The 20,938-nt window shown below is 39.4% G+C and overlaps 1 protein-coding gene across 1 annotated transcript in view; it reads right to left on the bottom strand.

Annotated features, from left to right (window-relative positions):
• Window positions 1-20,938, bottom strand: part of RYK (receptor-like tyrosine kinase) — a 46,934-nt gene that overhangs the window by 12,975 nt on the left and 13,021 nt on the right. Inside the window, exons 8-10 of the mRNA XM_010561284.1 lie at window positions 18,542-18,667; window positions 15,282-15,368; window positions 1,054-1,123 (exon numbers count right to left, since the gene is read on the bottom strand). Of these exons, the coding sequence (XP_010559586.1) occupies window positions 1,054-1,123; window positions 15,282-15,368; window positions 18,542-18,667 (283 nt within the window). The remainder of the gene's footprint in view (window positions 1-1,053; window positions 1,124-15,281; window positions 15,369-18,541; window positions 18,668-20,938) is intronic.

The raw sequence follows: 20,938 nt of genomic DNA, 5'->3' as shown, positions 1-20,938 counted from the left end.
GGAGGATAACAGCTGATTTTGAATGATGAGAGGGGGCTTGTTTCATTTGGTTTCAATTTTGTTTCCCCAAGAACCTGCCAATCCTCTTAATACAATCTTGTATTTTAGGCAAGGTCTTAGCTGTAATAACTCTTCGAAGAACAACTTTTCAATGCACTGTGGAACTAACAATTCTGCATGAACTATTTTCATTTCCTCCACATTAACAGTAAGAAAAGATCAATTACCAGTCTAGGGACTTGATGATGAGCATAGGTTTCTTCTTACCTGCATCCTTGCCAGTAACAAAGATCTTTAAGGCCAATTTCAGCCTTTAATCCAAGCTGCAAAACTGCCACTAACTCAAGCTGTTTGGGGCATCAATTTAAAAAACTTAAGCTATGACCCCCCAAAACCATGTCATTAATTCTTAAGGAATAAATCCCACCAGTGATGTTACGATGCCATACTAGGAACACACACATGCAAGAGTCCTAAAAAGCATTTCCTTGTGTCCATGTGGGATGGCACCTAATCACAATACTTTTCTGTGCCATGTAGAAAATTATGACCAATACAAAACAGACTAGTAAATTAGCTAAACTGACAATCAACCTTCATATATACTTACTCTCGTCATCACTAAGATCCCACCACATTTAACAACTAGCCTGTGCAAGAACCAGCATAAACCAATGTGTGCCTGCAGCATGTTATTCTGTAATAACTAAGAATATATAAAAGAAATATCTACCCATATTGCACTGCAAGTCTTGGAACACCAAAGAATTTCTCCATTTTCCCACATACTGCAACCATTTGATTTTATGGACTGCACAGCTAGGAAAGAAGCTTATAAGCAGTCTTTGCAATAAGAAGCATATCTAGAATTCTGTATTTTAAAGTGACATAAAAATAGTTTCAACTCTTTATGGCTTAAAAAAAAAAGAAGTTTCAAACATAAAAATATGTTGCTGAATTCTGAAAAAATTTCTCTCCTACTAGGGAGCTTTAAGCACAAGTATTTTCAGCTCACACAGATACAGTTTTGCTTATAAACACTGCTTAGCTTACCTGTGGTGAAGTCCTCTGAGTTTACAGCTTTCAGTCAGCATCATTGTCACCTGTACCTCTGAGGCTTGATCTAAGAAAAAAAAAAATAAAGGAACCACAGATACAACTTTAGGAACAAATCAACATATTAATTAAAATTTGGTCCAGATTTCCAAGTCAGTTGAGGTCATTTGAGCACGAACAGAACTTGTTTGCCTACTTTTTTTAAATGGAATTTAAAAAACCCCAAACGAGTAAGCCAACTTCTAGGGAATATTTCTGCTTAAACAAATGGGGTGAAGCCGAAAAAGGAAATAAAACACACTCCAGGTGCTGACAGACTGTACTTTTGCCACTTCCTGACAGCTTCTGGGCAGGCACAAACTGCCTGCGCTAGGCAGTGTGGGTCACATCCTCCACACGGGGCTGCTGCTGCTGGAAGAAGGGGAGCCTGCCGTGCGTTTCCCAAAAGCACAGAAGTGCTCAGAAGACACCAGTTTGCTGCTGAATTACCAGTATAGGCTTCTGCAGATTACTTCCACACTGATGGAGACCATTTATTTCTAGATTTACTTATTTACCGCTGTCTACTTGAAACACTTGATTCTTGGTAACCTTAGAAATGTTTGCTCTTCTCTTCCCCACCTTAAAATAAAAAAAAATTAAAAAAACACCAAAAACCCCAACCCCACTGCTGCCAGCTAAAATTCAAGCATCTGTGAAAACTCCAGTAACCCACAGCAATCAGAACATCTATTGGGCAGAAGCAGAAGTGTTGCCTGTAACCCCTTCCCTACAGATATTTTTGTGTTTGTTTTTTTTACCCTCCGGTGGCAAGAAGCAACAGTGAAGCTTAACACGATGTAAATCAGAGCTCTCACAATCTCACCCTCCTCATAGCTGGGTGCATTTTCTGCCCCTCCTTCATGCTAGAACTAGTATTGGAGTGCCTAGGCAGCAAGCTAGCACAGGAGAGAGCCCAGCAAAGGCCCATCAGTTTTCCTTGCTGCATTAGGATAAATTTACATATTACAGATGTGTCAAACCAACATTCTACTGCCCTGGGAGGAAGAAGAGGAAAGAACTTATCTGCTCTTTTCCCTTCTTCATGGTCTTACCCTCCTCCCTGTAGCAGCTCTGACACCCTTTCCTAACTGAACTTTAACCCTGCAAAAGAAAACATGACTTTTGACTGACTTGAATGGTGAACGTGGTCAGTGCAGATGAGCACAAGCTAGGCAAAGAAAGCACAAAGCCCCGAGAGAGAGCATGGCCTGTCCCTTATGGCAATGGCAAGCTAAATAGATAGGCTCTAACCATAACGCACAAATTGGCATTTAGCTTTCCAGATCTGCTGGAACTGGAGGCAGCTTCAGGCACAACACAGCTCCTGCCTAAGAAGGGTTCATCAAAAGAGAAATCACATAACTAAACCTGTAAGCCACAAAACATTGGCTGGATTGAGAAAGGTCCCTTAAGTCAGGGAAAGGAATAATATCCCAAGGCAAACTACTTCAAAGGCTGCTTTACTACCTTGGCTCAGGAGAGATTAAAAAGGAGGTATGCCTTCCCAAAAGCATACAGACAGTAAAAAAGGAGATCAGAAAATGGAGGTTATAAATGCAGATACAGGTCCCAGCCAGACGCACCGAACCCTGAGCATGCTTGGAAACCCCTAAGGAGCATCACTGCCTAGACCCCGTACAGGCTGGAAGGACCAAGGCCACCAGAGCCAAAACACAGTGCTCTAGGGAAGTCCACACACAGAGGTGCCATTAGATTAGTGACAATTATGGCTGTGATATATCATGGGATGCATCGAAACAGTGCATGTCCTTGTATTTGATAACAAGTACATATGGGGAGAGGGTATGAACAGGTTCTTGCAGTGGAGACATTTAAGTAATGCTTAGCTGAAGCCTCTAGTTTGCACTCCAACACAGAGGCATGAGAAAGAGAAGGTCCTACCTACTGTGCAGCAATAGCACTCAAGTGTTTTACATGCAACAAATTTGATAAGTACTCAAGACTTCAAAAGGCTTGTAAACACGTAAAAAACCAAGATACTACATTAAAATGAAGTTACATAGGCATGAATGACTGAATCATCCAACTCTTATAAAGGGCAAGAAGCATTAAAAACAGAGGTATAAAAGCATATTATAAGAAGTTAGAGGAACTGCCAGCAGGCTGCTAGTACACAGCTTCAGGTTTAAATGCATTAATTACTAGAACTCAAAGACCACAACCTCTTCAACCCAGCATATGACGTTAACTTGCTTATACATTGTTTGGCCCTGTGCTTGCTTAACTGGTTTGCTTTTAATTATAAGAGCCACCATGCAATAATTCGAAGCTCTAGATCAGAGATTATTTAAGACTGGCTTTAAAATCTACAGAACAAGTTAATCTGGTTCAGACAATGCACCTATTCATCTCTTCACACTAACACTGTAAGAGGCAGCACTCTTCTGCTGATGCTTTTCCCTTTCCATCACACAGGGTGTTTTTCAGCAGGTCACTGTTTTTCTTTCACCTTGGAGACGCTATGCTATAGTCGTTGAGCACCCAAAAGGACGATTGACTCCCGTTGAAGTATATACGGAAATCTAAATCTTATCTTGTGAAACAGTCCCAGCATCCGTATTGTGTTTTCTTATCAATATTATTTCCTTGTTTTCTGTATGGAAAAAACTTACACAACACCAACAAATTCAAACACACTCAGAACAAACAATAGCAGTACAACGCTAATCCTCTGCTAGCTTATACCAATGCCAATTTTAGAACAAGCACACAGTTTGATTATTGTGGTTTTGTACTAGATATAGTTCAAAACAGAATATAAATCATCACTTCTTTGAGTGATTCTAGTCAAAAGAGGGTAAAAAAAAATACCAAAATAATGTTACTGCAACAGTCCCCGTTGCAATTAGACTTCCTTTTGAGGCCATTTTCTTTAGTTACATAACAAAAAGTACATTTAAACAAACTCTGACACATTTAGTAGATTATAACCACTTTCAAGCATCCAACAGACAGGTCGTCATAGATTAGGAAGAAGGTGATTTTGGTAATGACACATTTTGTTGTAGAGGACCTGGTGCATCTGACCATCCTGTACTGAAAACCCTTAAAAGCAATCCAGAAAATTCACAGCATTTCTGGCTTTGATACAAGAACTATGCAGTCCTCGAGCAAAGCCAGTGACAGCCGCGACCCAGCAATTCCAGCTTGGTGAAAGGTTTTTATAAGGACATACTAAGATGAATCCTGCAGATTTCATTTTCCTGCCTGGGCCAAAGTGTAACCCTGTACCAAAACTATACATGAAATTAAGCATTACATGTAAGCACACACATGCGGGCAATTTATTCACAGAATTGTTTGTGTAGCCACACAAAATGAGACCTGGGGAATGATCTTGTCAAACACACAAGAATGCCCACAGGCTTTCACAGCTCATTTTTTTCTGTACCAGATCTGTGAAGTCATTTGATATGAACAGAGCCACACACACAGCTAAAGAGGGGAAAATGGGAGGAAAGCCTCCCACAGAGCCAGAAACCTCTTTAATTAGAATAGCAACTTAGAAGTCACGACAAAGGAGGCCATAGACTCCCATATATTAAATTTGGGCATCAGGAAACAGCCCCAAGTTTAAGTTGAACATGCCAGGGCGAGGCAACAAGGGCTTGTTGCACAACTTCTTCAAAGCCCTAAAAAAGAAAAAGCTAAACTTCCCTCTCACATATTAACACTATTTGTGATTAAGAATACATCAGAGCTCAACAATTCATGCAGTTGCAGCCTGATGATTGCAAGGTATTGCCAGGTCAGTGCTTCTCAGCCCTGAAAAAGCATTATGTATTTTCACAAGATTATTGTGCACCAACAGCTGAGTAATTGAACAGCAAAGACTTCAGGTCACAAGAGTTCAGAGAAAGATTTAATACCCAGCAGTATTTCTAGATGTTCAGTTAGGACCAAAAAGGCCCAACTTTCAGAAGATGCTTAAAAACAAGACTATTTGAGATAGATGTAAATGCATTCCAGAACTAGGAAGATGCTTTTAAAGCACTGGTTTTACCCTTTCTGTGCCAAGACCCTGGTTGTGAAAGTCTACCCTAAGGCACAGAGCAAGAACAAGCTAGGATTTCAAGAAGCTTTGATATGGTTGCAAGTTTATCTCATGATATTACGTTATTTGTATATAGCTAGGCACAATGGGGCTCTTGGCACTACTATTTTTATATAACAGGCTAATCTCTCCATGCAATTCTGGCAAGTGTGATATGTGCTGAGGTCCTTCCTGGTTCATGGGGAGAAAGAGCACCTATTTGATTTTTACCAATTTCTCAAAGTCCATCCGCAAAACTGCATTTTAAAATCTTTGTTCATCATCACTCATCAGTCACACGAATCACTGTAACACTCACATGAAAAAATCTCTGAGAAGTTTTGTTATGACACTAACATTGCAGCAATGTGCTTGCTCTGAGACTGGGCACTCATAACAACTGCAGAGCATCGTGCTCTACATTTCACTAGGTGGTAGCATATCAGAAAAGGGTAACTCCACACCTCAAATTACTTACCACAGATGAAAAGCAGCAATTACCTGGATATTGCACTGGGTTACCCGATTAGCTGGACTGCTTTCAAGAACAACATTTTAAGTCAGACCTCCTAGAATCTCAAAATAGCAAAGCACAGCATTACAACTTAGACTTTAGATTGTAGCATGCATGGTCACTGAAATCTGTTTCTTCAGACAGAAAACAAAGCAAACTCTTAAAAGAAATATAACCAAAGGTTTCAAAATTTCAGTAAGTCATATGAGCCCTTTCCTAGCCTACTATGGGCAGTAACACCCAGCAATTTCTGTCAGCACTCCTATCAGAAGAAGCTCTGCAAACACTACAGATAGGAAGTCTAAGGCTTCTGATAAACACATTTCCTGACAGCAATATTTAAAAAGATGTTCTACCTGACGTTTTTCTCACCTTTGGACCATTTGTAACATCAGGCGAACTTCCTTCTCTAATATGGCCAGTAAACATCAGCACACTTACACAACCCATTTTCTATATAGCTACTGTTTTCACAAAGCTTGTATTACCCTTATTATCCTTCAGACTTGTGGGCTTTGCCAAATATACTGTGATAAAGTCCACAAGCTCAAGTTATTGAAGTGTGAAAAGCATACAGGCAGGTACAATGGTCACAGACTATGTCCATAGGAATTGGAAGCGTAGTACTAGAACCGTCCTAAATGTTCAGCTTCAGGTAAGAAATGCTCCTAGTATCAACACATCCTTTTTAATTACTGCTGCTTCTGCATAGCAATTAATTATGTAAAATTTCTCCCAAGGCAGAATTCAATTCCAGTTCAAAGAGAATACATGCCTGAATACTGCTTTAACCCTTCTACACAAGGCTTTGGTTTTTTGGAAGAAATTCAACACTCAAAAACTATCCAGAGTTCACATCTGTTGTACATGACATTTTTAAAGCTGCTAGCAGACATTTTCAGAACTTTCCTTCAATAGAAGGATGAACTGCTTAATGAATGCAAGTAGTCATGACCAAATCTGCTTTTTCATAGGTAGAAGGGAAAGTACATACACAAAAATATTTATGCTTTAAAACTTCAAGGGGTCCTAACAGTTAGACAGTGACAAGTTACCATGGGAGCCAGTAGCACATCCGATGGCTTTCTGCCTCCCACAGAAGTGAAGGAAAGACACCTTGCTCCTTTTTAGCCGCTCTATTGCATGCACAAGTCTGGATAGCTACAGAGGCATTCAGGTAATGGCTATACTTTCACGCATCAACATCTATCTGCTTTACAAGGCAACCATGCATCCTACAGAATTCAAATCTTCTGTATGTTAAGACATAAATACACAAATGACGACATAAGGAAGTTACAACATCGGACACTATGCTTAGTTTTGTCAAAATTTCAATAGAGCAGGATTTCTCCCGAAATCTTAATACCAAGGCTATTTATATTGAAATGTTTGTTTCCACACGACAACCGCACAAGTTTATTTTCCAAAGCAATGCAGTTCGTGTTTTCAAATTCAAGCCTAATTTTAATATATTCTGGAAGTGATTCAACATGATACTGCTAAAACGGGGAGCACTGTTCTGGCTTTCCTACATTACAAATGCACACGCAGTTTTAAACCACAGAAAAGGGCAGAGAGAAGTATGATTTGGGGATACTCCTATTTCCCTTATATAACAATACCAGAATCCAAGTAGCAGCAGCAAATAGCAACAAGTAGAAGGCTCTTTGCTCAGTAATCCATTTAACTTAAAATGAAGCAGAAAGTGTAAGTAAATGTGAAGTGAAACTGGGGAAAAGACATAACTGATGTAATGTTTCAAAGTCTATCAATTGCTAAAGGGCAGCAGCTAACAAAATTGAAATTTTTTTAAGTACAAGTAGTGATTTTAACTGTATGTAAATGAAAGTATACAGTAGCTTATGAATTTATTTTTTTCCTGCAGAAGCGTATGGAATAGTAAATCTTTAAGTAGTACAGTACTTTGGACATCAACCTCAGAGCTGCTACTGCATATTTCTTTTAATGTATATTGTACTACCTTAGGTCTCGGGATACTTTCTTAATGAACCAGGATTGAATGACAAACATAGTGCATTTTTAAGGTGATATCCAGAAATTTGCTACTTTTCCCTAATTCTTTAAATTCAAGTACCTTCCTTTACAAAGACGCTTAAGAAATTAACTCAGACTAGAAGCAGCTCTTTTCTGGAATTGTTTTTGTCATGAACTTTCTTCTACAGAAACAGGATCTTGTACTCTGATTTTGCAAGGTTAAGTACTTTTAACAATTAACTTAAATACTGTACATTTAAGGCATGAACTTAAACTTATATTTTCACAAGGCAGTGCTTTTAAGCATGAACTGCCCAAAAATGTGAAGTCAGTGCAATTTAAAAATGGTACCTTGGGAACAACTGTGTATGCTCCAGGTTGCAGTATACTATATGTCTAACATGAACAAGAAACCCTTCAACTTGGTTAACACAAAGCTTATTACAAACACTTAACTCGCCTAACTATGCCTTTGGCTCTCCCCTGCTTTGCATAGCCTAAGTTCTCAGGATCTCTATCCCTATACCTTCTAAATACACTAAAGTAGTCCTAAAGGGTCACCAACTTGCACTCAGCTAGGTCATAAACAGGCCAAAACAGACATCACATGAATGAAGGCAGTAACAGGTCTTCACACTATGGACAGTTAAGTCCCACTTGTTTGAACATACAACATTTAACATCTAATATGTTTCCTCATATCTACAACTCAAAACAAACTTGCACTGCAAAGTGCATGTTTTGACTCATACTAGAAAAGTCTTGTGTACTACAAATACTTTGAAGGCAGCTGAAGTCCTGAGATATACCAGATGAATTCATGGTAAGGTCTTTCTCCAAGGTTTCCATTACAGCATCATGATCCATACTGCCTACATGGGTGCACTTCGAGCATCCCATCTTCGATTAACAATAAACAAAAAATTTTAAAAGGTATAATGTTGGAGATAGCCAAGAGTGCTGAAAGAGTCCTCTAGCGACCTATGGTGATATGAACAAAACTCAAAGCTTTGTTAAAGTTAATAAAATTATGAAGTCTTAAGAGTTAATCTTCACTTATACTATGACTTTGTTTCCAGTGCTTTTCATGGGTGGTTTTGTTTTCAAACACTCCTTCCTTGTACAGAAGAAAAATTTTAAGTGGTTAGAAAATGAAATGGAAGCAGTCAGGTTATCTTGAACAGCCCGATCGGTTGTTTTTAACAAAAATGTACCTTGGCCAGAATGTACTAAATGAGTCAGGGCTCTGCAGAACTCAAACTCACTGCGTAGGTTCCTGGAATAATACAATTCCATTTGTTCTGTAAAGAATTTTCTCCTTCACAGGAAAGCACCATTAAACAATGTGTTCTTTAAATCAAAGGTAAAAACTGTGTGTTTTCTTCCTCTTCTGACGTAAGATGATCTAGAAGATTCACAAGAAAGTCTATTTCATGCCATATAAAAGCAGAAGAGAACTGTCAATCACTGGCAAGAGACGCCAACGCCAGCTTTGAGAAACATGCCAACCAAGACACTTCCCTAAGTTTGAGAGTGACTGGAAACCTCCTGTTGGAAAGTGAAGCATTACAACCTCATAAAACAATTCTACTGTAGAGCAAGAAACACAATGAAGAAAGCAAATGCCAGCTAAGTCTCTCATCTTTCTAACAAAGAACTTATTCAGGTTGTGTTGATCCACGGATTCCAATACCCCAAATATAGTACAGATAACATATTCTTGTTCTTACTGGCAATGAGACACACATCGTTTATCTTCATGAATGTCCATTTAAAGAAAGAATGAAGGCAAATTATCCTTAGAAAAGTCTAAATGTGAAAGAAGCTAAAACTTCTATGATGATGACTAGCAAATTAATACACAGTGAAACTGTAAACTGCAAATAGAAAAGAACAACTGGATGTTCAACACTAAGGATCTAGAGGAAGCATGAACAAGTAACCCCTTTTGCCCAGGGCTTGTGATCTTTGTACTCCCAAAGTTATTAGACCTTCCAGAAAGCTGTTTCTAATTTTGCCAACTGATACCCATTTTTTCTTTTAAGCTCTCCTCTTTGGCACCGAGCACTGCACGTAAGGGAAGACTTGTATCATCTAATGCTTTAGAGTGTGTCTGGATGCCCAGCATTAAAAAAAAAAAAAAAAATTATAAATTAATGTATTTCATGAACATGCAGGTAGAAGCTTTGTCACTACCCAAGGCATGTTACAACTCTTCTCTGGAGTGCAGTACGGTTAAGTGAAAAAAAAAACCCTCTTCTAAGGGATCTGGAGTGAACTTCTGGCACTCAGGGATTAATTCTGTCTTCAGACTCTATAAAAGATGTGGCATTGAGATTTCAAGAGAAGTGTCTCCAACTTTTCAGTCATATCACTGTACAAGCTACTGAACAAGTAATCACTGAATCAGTTGAAAAGTACTTTAATGAATTAATGAACAGTTCAGATGGAAGATCCCAGACAAATTCTGTGGTGCAGGAGAAACTAGTCAATGCTAAACAAGCAAACTCCCATCTATTTGCCTCCTGCACTGATGTGGCTTTATTAGGATCAAACTTGCCCTTTGAGAGTCTGACCTAATAGGTCAATCCCAGCTTGAGAAAATGAGGAATACAATACATTCCTGGAAACTAGTCTCACACACTCTCTGAATAGCCTCCTTCACTTAAAAGAGTTTCTCAGGACAAAGGTAGGCAGGTCCGGGCTTTCTAATTTTTATGTCTTACCAATTCCTTTAACAGCAGGTCACTTCAGAAGGGAGAACAAGTACTAAGTTCAGAAAACTCAAGGCTTCTTGATTTCGGTTAGCACTCTTCTGGTTTATAGTAATGCTCAACACCTTACCAGAGGGCTAGAAAACATCAGGGAAGGGAAGCAGGAAGGACTGCTGCAGTTACTGCCATAACTCTTTGCTTTTTGATCCTTTGGAGAAAAGGATCAACCCTGGTGAGAGATAAGATAGAAAGAGGCAAAGTAACAAGGCTGCAAACACACTTCTCTCAGAGCAGGAAATACTCACAGATCTATTGTCTGACAAGAATGTCAGCCACAACATTCATCTTTGACAGCACATTCTTCTCTGTCCACATTATTAGAAATAACCCATCTTGAAAGGTTATGGATCCTGTAATACACTAACAGCTGAAGGAGGAACACAAGAAAGAAGAGATCCATGATGATAGGCACCTGCTGTTTCATCTATGGCATGAGCTTTCTTCACAGGTTTTCCTAATGAGCAGTATTCAGAAACCATTACTGGAATGGCACAATAATCCTTCTTTGACACCTTTCCTAGTACAGCAGAGGTCTTCTCCTAAAAGCCAACATACATGAGCTACCCATGGCACAAGGAAGCCTTCCAGCCCCATGTATACCACTTGTTGGGCTTTCTTGGGCATGTCCAGTGAACAATCACTTACTCCACTAGCTTTACCACTCTGCACAATGCAAACTTGCTACAATCAATATAGTTTGCAATGGTAACACCCAACAAAAAGCCACTTGTATGCCAGTACACTGGTGTTACTCTGCAGGGCTGAAGGCTTATACCCAATGACACAGTAGACAACTGCACCAACTAAAGTCATGTCTAGACAAAGTTCCCAGGTTACAGGAGGTGATTCTCCACCTCTACTCTGCCCTCCTGTGACCCCACCTGCAGTACTGTGTCCAGCTCTGGGGTCCCCAGCACGAGAAAAACATGGACCTGTTAGAGCAGGTCCAGAGAAGGGCCATGAAAATGATCCAAGGACTGGAACACCTCTGCTATGGAGAAAGGCTGAGAGAGTTGAGGTTGTTCAGCCTGGAGAAGAAAACGCTCCAGGAAGACCTCACTGTGGCCTTTCAATACTTACAGGGAACTTAAGAGAAAGAGACTTTTTGTCGTGGCCCGTAGTGACAGAACAAGGGGCAACAGTTTTAAACTCAAAGAGGGTAGATTTAGATTAGACATAAAGAAGAATCTTTTTTTTTATTTTTTTAAATATAGGGAGGGTGGTGAGACACTAAACAGGTTGTCCAGAGAAGCTGTGGATGCTCCAGCACTGGAAGTGCTCAAGGTCAGGTTGGATAGGGCTTCGAGCAACCTGATCTAGTGAAAGATGTCCCTGCCTATGGTAAGGGGGTTGGACTAGGTGGCCTTTAAAGGTGCCTTCCAACCCAAATAATTATGATTCTAGTAAGAAATTCTAGTTTGGGCACAAGTGTAGTGATCATATTTACCATGTCCAGGTGTTCTCCTTCCAAAGGGTTTCTTCTATTGACAACTTCAGATTTAAAGCTGAAGCAACTACCCTAATGTCAAAACAGCCAATGCCATGTCTTAAGTTTCATAAGCTCTGATCCTAGTGAGAAGAAAGAGGTGCTTTTCCTCTCAAGAAGGTTATTCCTCCTCACAACACCTGCTGAAAGAATTTCAGTTCACATTTTTTCAGAAGATCTGAAACACCCCACACCCTCTTCCCATTATTCTCTGTCATTTGCGGTACTACTGGACTTTATCAATTTCAGAGTGTACCACTGGGTAAAACAAGACAGTTCTGGAGTAGCTAGTACATTTTTGGGGGGATAACTCAGCTACACAGACAAAACCTTTCTTCCTTGTTTTTTTTCCATGACCCTCAGGCTCCTTTCGTGCCTTCAGCAACAGAGATACTTAAATCAGTTTCATAGTTCTCATACCCATCTTGCTTTTGTGGTCCTGCCCTACTCCTGTGTTTGTGCCAAAACAGCAGTGTGTGTGGTCACAGAATGAACAAGATCAAGGAAAAAGCCTGCTTAAGAGAGAATTTTTGCAGGTTTTTTTTCCAAGCAGATCAAATTCCCAACTTATTACATGACCCAGCTGCACACACAGCTATCACAGCCAGGGTACAAAGACAAAGCTGCTTAATATTAGCACTGCAAATTAAATGCTGTAAGGACAAGAAGGGATGTTTATAGTTATTTTCCTAGCAACTTTCCACTGCCCAAACCAGTATTATTTCACAGACAAGTATCAGCAAAATCTATTTTAAACTTTGTCCATATAGATCCTTTTTAAAGCTGAGAAATTCTCTACAGACAACAATTATGTGAATACCATTACTCCCTTAAGACCATGCTCCAGTTCACCACAGCTAACAAATCTTTCACTGCAAAGGGAAGGGCTAGAGAAATCAGGATGTGCACTGTGTCAAAAATACAAGCCTCTGCAAGGGAGAAGTGCAGCTTTAAGAGCGGATTGGAAGCCCCATTTTAGCAAAGCAAATTAGATAAGTAGTGATGGGAGGCAGCTAAATTAAGATCTGTTCTCACAAGTGTTCTCTGTCATTTAATCCAATGCTATAAAAAGTAAGCATGCTTGAGTAGTGCTGTACAGCTGTCAAACTCTCCTAGCTCACAACAATTTGGGGGATCACAAGACCAGTAGCATTTGTTGACTCTGAATCAGGGCAGCGAACCACCAAATAACACAGTGAAGGGGATCACAGATTAAGATAACACTGGTGAATGATGCCCCAAGTTAGACTGCCTTATCAAACACAGAGAAGCACCAGGCTCATGTGATAAAGGATAAAGCTTTTGGAAACTATATCAAATAAAAGCAAAATGACAGTCAGAACTGTTTGGCAGGGAGGGGCAACAGAAGAGGGCACAATTCAGGAAAAATTCCCAAAATACTGGAAAGAAGCAAACTTTTTTTTTTTTTTTAATAGAGGACATTCCTTTGCTTCTTGCTAGAAGTCACTACAAGAAAATACTTGCCTTTATATAAGAGGCTATGACTACTTCAGATGACACAGTTCTAGCTGCCACCATCATGCTAAATGGTAGCTACCAACATCTTCCAAAGGGGCAGCATATCTACTTTTCAGAAGTCCTCTCTGGACTCAAGAGGGACGAAAAGTGCTACAGAAGTGTACCACCTCAGAAGCACTCCTGAAGAAATAATGGAAGTATCTTGTGACTATGAGAATAACTGTCACTCTGAATCTAGGAATGCTCTTGAGGACATGCAAGAGAAGAGCAGGAAAAGCAAGAGCAGCAAATCCTCACTGTTCAGCCTGCTGTGAATCCCATTAGCAGAAACAAACAGTTGTTCCAGAGCACAGATCAAGCTCTGCTGCCTGACTCAACGCTGAGAGAGATTTACTCACAGGTTACCCTCCTGCTGCCCACGAATCAATACTTCACTGTTGGTACCCATTCCACCTTACAGTTCAGCCATACCAGGCTGATTAGGGGGTAAGGATTTGTTAGGCAGGAAAGGAGGGTAATTTCACACTGCCTGTGTTGATTACTCACAGCTGGTACCTGGCTCATAGTACTGACATGTTGGACCTTTTTAAGTTCAACATAATTTGTTAGAGCAGCAGGTATGGTATCAGGCACTGACCTGTCTTCACTGTCAAAAGCATATGATTGGGCTAGGCCCACATAAAGAACCACGTGTAGCTAAGGAATGCAACAGCATCCATCCCAAACTGCCACTTCAGACTGTTTCAAGGAGGGACCCCTTTTTTAGCTACTTTTATTCCAAATCAGGTTGACTTCAAGAAATTCCTCCCCTTGAAGTGAGTGTGAATCTTTTTCTAAGTGGCTTTCCACATAAACTTTTTTTTTATTATCACAAGCATCCGATCATGTGAGAAACTTACCAAGAATAACAGAAAGTTGCCTTCTTTAAGCAATATTTTTTTCTTTAAAATGGCACAGAATAAATGGGTAGCAGAAAGGTTCAACAACAACAAAATTCAGCAGCTTCACCAATTTCCACCTTCCTCTTTAAAATTAGTACCTTTAAAAATTACTAGCTGGGCAAAAAAATTTAAAACTAGTTGAAATTCTTATAGAAACCTATTTTATTTTTTTTAAAAGAAAGAATTAGAGAAGTTTAAAAATGAAAAACCAAAGGCAATAATATACCCAATTGAAATGACAAAAATAACTGATGAAGCAACTACTGCACAAGGAATTCAGCAAAAGTGTTGTAAGCTACTAGAGAACTCTTACAATGATGACTGTAGAGGAAGGGATATATGTAGGATATAAGTAATATATATGTAGGATATATGTAATATGGTTTTCGTCTAGACTTACCTTGTTGTTTCTTAAGTCTACCTATCAATTTAAATCACTCCAACAATGCATTTCTTGAACAAAGATGCTATATTTGTATAAATTAAGTTTTAAGTGGCAATTCTGATGCTTCAGTAGTAAAGTTTAAGGATAGCAGAAACTATGCCCTATCTTTTGTACAGCCACACATGTTTATAAAAATTCTTAAGATGCATTGCAGGTACCTTTTTCAACAATTTGCAGGGGAAGAGGCTGTGGATGGAAAGAACAATAACATGCTGGGGGCGGGGGGAACACAACTTATAAGAATCATAAGCAGAAGTATTCAAGACGCAATAACTGAAGGCACTGGTGGAAAGCACACACATTTTTCTTCCATATAAGATTTCTGTTCTCTCTGGCTGAAGGCAGCATCCAAATTGCTTTTGCTTTTTTAAGCAGTAGCCATTTGCATATTTTGAGGAGGAGGGGTTTGGTTTTAGAGAGAGATTTGATACACTCAGCATGCACTACAATCCAAACAACTGGACATAAACCCACTCCTTTATGTAAGCATACCTTTAACAGTTTTGACAAAAACTTGTTTCTCTTTACTGGGGTCTTTTTCTTCTATTAGAATCCCATGGAAAATACGTCCAAATGTGCCTACGAAGAGAACATACAATTAGTAAGTATTACGTGGTTAAAATACACTGATAACATTAACAGAACTGAGTATCTCTTAAGAAAACACTACCTTAAAACATATCAGCCACAGCAGAAAGTTAGGAACAATGGCAATTAATTGGGGCATTCAGGACTTGTGCTTTAAGTTAACAATATATAAACCAACCACCTCTCCAGCACGAGGTGGATTCAGAACTACATGCAGTAAATGCTGAAAGTTTTAGGTAACTAAAACTTAGGGGGACAAGCATGTCATCCAGCCAGTTTGGGATTCTCCAGTCAAAACATTTCTCACAAGATTAAATATTTTTGGAAATGTTCATAGGGAAATACTGGTTTCAGCCAACCAGTACCCATGGAACACTGTGAAAACAACAGTATCACATTATTCAAATGTTTCACCTCAGCTAGAAGGTGTTGGGTTTGTTTGGGTTTTTTTGTTTTGTTTTTTTTGGGGTTGGTTGTTTTTGGGTTTTTTTTTTTCAGTCTCTCCCAAGATTTTTCCATCACAAAATTTTAACGATTCAATTGCAGGAAGAGGAGCTACACTGAACAGCTGGAGTAAGAACAACTGCAGCACGGTAACACACAGAATTAACTCTTTACACAACTCAAGTTGGCAGCACTTTTCTGTCACACTACTACCATGGTACCCATGTGTGCAATCATCTTCATGCAGCTTATTCATACGTTACATCCCTTTCCCATTGATTTCTCCTGTCCGATTAGGTTGAAAGATCTGTGATAGGATTGCCTTAGCCTGGTGTACATCTTCCGGCATGAAGCATGGGTCTTATTTGGTTTCTAAATACTTGACGGGGACAGTGCAACATTTTTATCACCTACACTGGGACTACAGGTAATCCCTGTAAAACAGTGGGTCTTCAAATTGTAATCTCACTAAGAAGCAGTTTAACTAAGGAGACAAGGCAACCACAAATATACAGCACGAATTATTTAACAGTAAACTAAACCCCTCCTATCTTGGTTCTTGAAGACATCAAGAAAGTGCCTTAAATACCTATTTCCAATATACAGATAATATGTAAAAGTCAAAGGGAAGACAGCATCTTGTACTGAAACATGTTATGGTATCAAACTATCTATTTGTAAATACTGGAATGAAAGAGAATGGGGAAGTGTGTAAAAGCAGTTATGACTAGAAAGTAATTTTCATGCAATCCAGTATCTAGACATAATAAGACTGTAACACAGCATGCCTGTATGGTCCACAGTTTGGGGTTTTGTTGTTTTGGTTGGTTTGGGGGTTTTTTTGGTTGCTTTTTTTGGTTTTGGTTTTTTTTTTAGCGATACCCTGAAAGGCTTATATCTTAGCAGGAATTGTATGTCTCTGGTGTGCTATAACATTTAGAGACAGCACTGTGAACATGCTACTTCTGCCTCACTCTCCTCTGGGGTTTTTACAGATTATGCTGTTTGTATTCCAGACTGAACATCTAAGCCATTTCTCTACTTCACCAGAAAACAGTAAAGGTCCGCTTACTGTTAACATCTGCTCCATTTGCTACAGCATAGCTATTCCATTAGAAACTTTTTTTTTTTTTTTTTAAAAAAAAGACACCTACATTTTTGTCTTACACCTAGTACAATGAGCTTGAAGCAGATTCAGAATTAGGTGCTGCACAAGCCCAGCAACACAAAAGGCCCCTACAGATCCCTCTTCCCTTTGCGCACTCTCAGACCTGGTGCTTTGCATCTTCCAGCTGGTTACACCACAGGAGAACCATAATCTCCTAAATTATTAAAATGTTAAAGTAGGTTAAGTTATGGAAGATACGTGAAGTTTATAATGAATCTCTGGCCAAGATCTGTAAAATATGTTTAAGTTCCATTGGCAGCACTTAGGAATTCTTGAAAATTTTATGCAGACACTTCTATTATTCGCTGCTTCTCCTTTGGAACTCCTTTGTTCTTAGATGACTGAGGCTCAACCGTGCTACATCCTGAACTAAAATTGATGATTGTTCATCAGAATCTGTCTTCTAGTCCCCTGACTAACTTTTGAAGGTTTTGACAGACTCAAATAACAGCTGGAAGCCAAGAAACAAGATCCCAGTATTAACTGCGTCCACATTGCATTCAACAGCCATTTAAGCTGCATCTCACAGAACAGGGCAGTTCTGTCACTCTGTGCTAAACATCTGAAGCATAGCTGTGACACTGAGTCACTTCTAGTCATCGGGTGACTCCTAACATCACAGCTATAGGCAACAGACAGTACAAAGGAACACAAAGCATGTCCTGCATGTGAAGGAAGCTTTTTTGCAGAACTGACATTGGAGTTGAGCACAACTTCAAGCACCTCCTTAAGAGATTTAGAGGCATACATTAAATGGGGAGTGTTAGCATCCTCCCATTGTTTTTCAGACAGTAATGCAAAGCATTTAGCAGTTCTACCTCCAAAGGATGAGTATCTCACATCTCTAGCTTTGGAAACTTTGATTTCTCATGAGGCTTGGGGAACACAAGACTTGAAGTGGCAGCAGTAAAGATTAATGACAAAACCCCCTAAATATTTAAGCCTATTTCCCAAATTAATATCAACAAGAACCAATTACTGTTGTGCATGAACACTTCCAAGGTAAATATTAAACAAGACAAAAGAATCAGGTGATCCCTGAATTTTTCATATCAGAGCTATAAATGTTGCATCTGCTGATTAGATTTGCAAATCAGAAGCTATCAAATTGAGATGATGAGTATAGACAACTGAGGTCTCTGTGGACTTTGGCATTTTTTGTTTTGATTTTTTTTTTTTTTAAGAGCAGCGCTCCTGCAGTAACTTACAAAAAGTGAGTTACTTTGCCACTTACAGCCCTGATTACCTCATTCCTTAGCCATCTAACCCTTTCCTTTATTTAAAAGGACCAGATTATTAAGACAGACAAGCTGAATGATTTACTGAGCATGATTAGTCACTCCCTGATTCTAATGAATTCTGAAAACTTCCTTCACCACCCCCTCACACCCCAATGCAAACAGCATTCATCATTCTTCCCCTCCACCAAAGTTATGAAGATCAGAAACATCATCCATGATTAATTTCAGAAAAATCTAGCTATTAAAAAAAAATATATATATATATATACACGCCATGTTGTAGCCCACAAGTGTCCGAGTCCTGTAAATACCTTCTTGGAGCACATCTTTTAGAGTTATCCTCTCCCTGGAGATGGCTATATCCTTCACTTTAGCTTTTGCTTCCATTAGAGTGACACTTTTAAGATCATTCTTCTCTATCCGTAATGTAGGATAACCTGAGGAGCCAGCAGAGCCAAACAAACCAATATAAATACCCTTATAATGAGAACAGAAGCACATTGCTTCACCTCAGCACCACCTACAGGTATAAAGACATGCAAGCAGCATGTACTTAAAAAGATTATGTATTAATCTTAAAAAGATTAAATCTTAAATCTTAAAAATCAATCTTAAAAGTATTAAACAACAAAAAACACAAGTCATGCGAATATAATAATCTGCAAAAAAACCCCACACAGGAATTCTGTAGTGTCATGCGATCAAGTGTCATTATTAACACCAAGTAAACAAAACTCCTTACATACTGAAGCTGATTAACACAACACTGCACCTTCCTGACAACAAGGAAATAAAGACCACGGTCAGAGACTGTCAGAAGACTTCTTGGAGCAAGGAAGATGCCTTACCCCAGCAGGTTGTAACCAAAACTACCAGTGCCCTCTTCTGGTGTTTCTAGACATCTAGATACACTAATACAGTCAGGAAGGCCTGAATATTTTTGTACAAGTTTATGAATTATTAGAGAAATCTTAAGAATTACTTGGATTATTTTTTTTATTTATTTAAATGTTACTGAAAAAGTTAATACAACTGTGGAAGGACCAAGAATGTTCTTCCTGTTTATTTTGTGCAACCAACCTTTTTTCTTCTTGTATTCATTTTCACTGTCCCCTGTGCTACTATGGGTGTCCCAAAACAGGTAAGAGACTTTCTGGAACAACAACGACTGAACACAGCAAACAAGTGCCATTTAGACGTGGTGGCTACCACGCCTGTCAAGGTGAGGAGGGTATAATCATCACTATGGGCTTGGTCCCCTCCCCTTTTCCCAGAGGCTCAGTAATGAGTTTCCAGGGGTTTTCTTTAGGGACATACAATACAATTTAGAAGAAAGCCAAAACCTTCCCAAAGTTGCTGTTCAATCTTAAACACCTGCTTCCTCACATGGTGAGGAAATGGGAAAACACAGCAGGGCTGAACAGTAATCACAACATTTCTGCAGTGCTCCCTCATGAACCGGAATGGTCAGTATCACTACTAAGTACAATCAGAAGACAATGGGAGAGACTTTTGGGTCTTACTGCTTGCTTTAAAAAAAAAAAAATCAAGTAATTAATCATTATATTTACCTAGCACTCTACTCATTAGACTGGTGAACAAAGTCTCTTCAGGCAATTAATATGAAACTCGATGACGTTAAACGTCTTTTCCAACCTAAATGATTCTATGATTCTATTGAGCATTACAGAAAAGAAAATCACTGGTGGCAGTAGATGAAAACAGGAGCCATTTAATTTACACTTTCTGAAAAGGTCAGGAGTGCCAGAACACTATTTCAGCTTGGCAGTTCCCACTGTATTGAGAAAAACAGCAATCTGAGCTTAAAAGAAAGATAGTTTGTTCCTCTGGCCGGACTCCCCCATTTTTCTCACTTTGCAATATAAACCCTTACCTCACTTTAGATCTTTCAAAGCAGGCTTTGCAGTAGCTTAAGCCCTTTGAGTTTGGGCTAAGTCTTGCCTTCTTCCAGTGCTCGGTCATGCAGACCCATACCCTCTAAGCACCAACTTTGGTGCTCATACGGCTAGCCTACAGGCCAGTTCAGAGACCCGAGTCAACCAAAAACCCATCACTCCACAAAAGTAGTCAGTTTTTGGCTGGCTCAGCTCCCTGAATTGTATTGCAGCCTAGCAGCATAAATACCAGCACAAGGGAAAGGCTCATGGTCAGTCCAATGAGACTGAACTGCCAAGGAACTGCACACCAAGTGTGCCCCTACACTGTCCAGCTTCCCCACAGTCTGAACAGTCCCCTCCCTGGAGTAATCCTACATGGGATATCCCTCCACTAGAGAAGACAGACAATAACTGGAGGAGTAAACACTCCACAGATAATAAATACCTTCAGCAATTATAGAATTAACACAGAACATAGCTAGTATCAGTTACCAGATCAGTCTATCACAGAGTACATAAACTACTGCCACCCTTCCTTTTAATTCACTGCTCTTTTTAACTATTTCATGTTCTTTCAAGCAAAGCTGTAAACAAAAAGAGATCATGAATATATCCCCCTTGTAAAGCCTTTTCCCCATTCATTTCCATTGCAGGTTGCAGCAACAAGATGAAAAGAGTAATATAACCATCAGTAATACATGCTAATGACATCTCTTGCTTTGGTCTCCACTTAGTAACTGATCCTAGGGCTAGGTGGGTACTTCCAGCTGCTGTTACCTCTTCCAGCTCTATACCACCCTCTGCTTGAGC

This window comes from Haliaeetus leucocephalus, unplaced genomic scaffold (genome assembly GCF_000737465.1).
Source record: "Haliaeetus leucocephalus isolate CR32 unplaced genomic scaffold, Haliaeetus_leucocephalus-4.0 Scaffold143, whole genome shotgun sequence".
Classification (NCBI taxonomy): domain Eukaryota; kingdom Metazoa; phylum Chordata; class Aves; order Accipitriformes; family Accipitridae; genus Haliaeetus; species Haliaeetus leucocephalus.
This window is presented reverse-complemented; position numbering and strand designations above follow the sequence as displayed.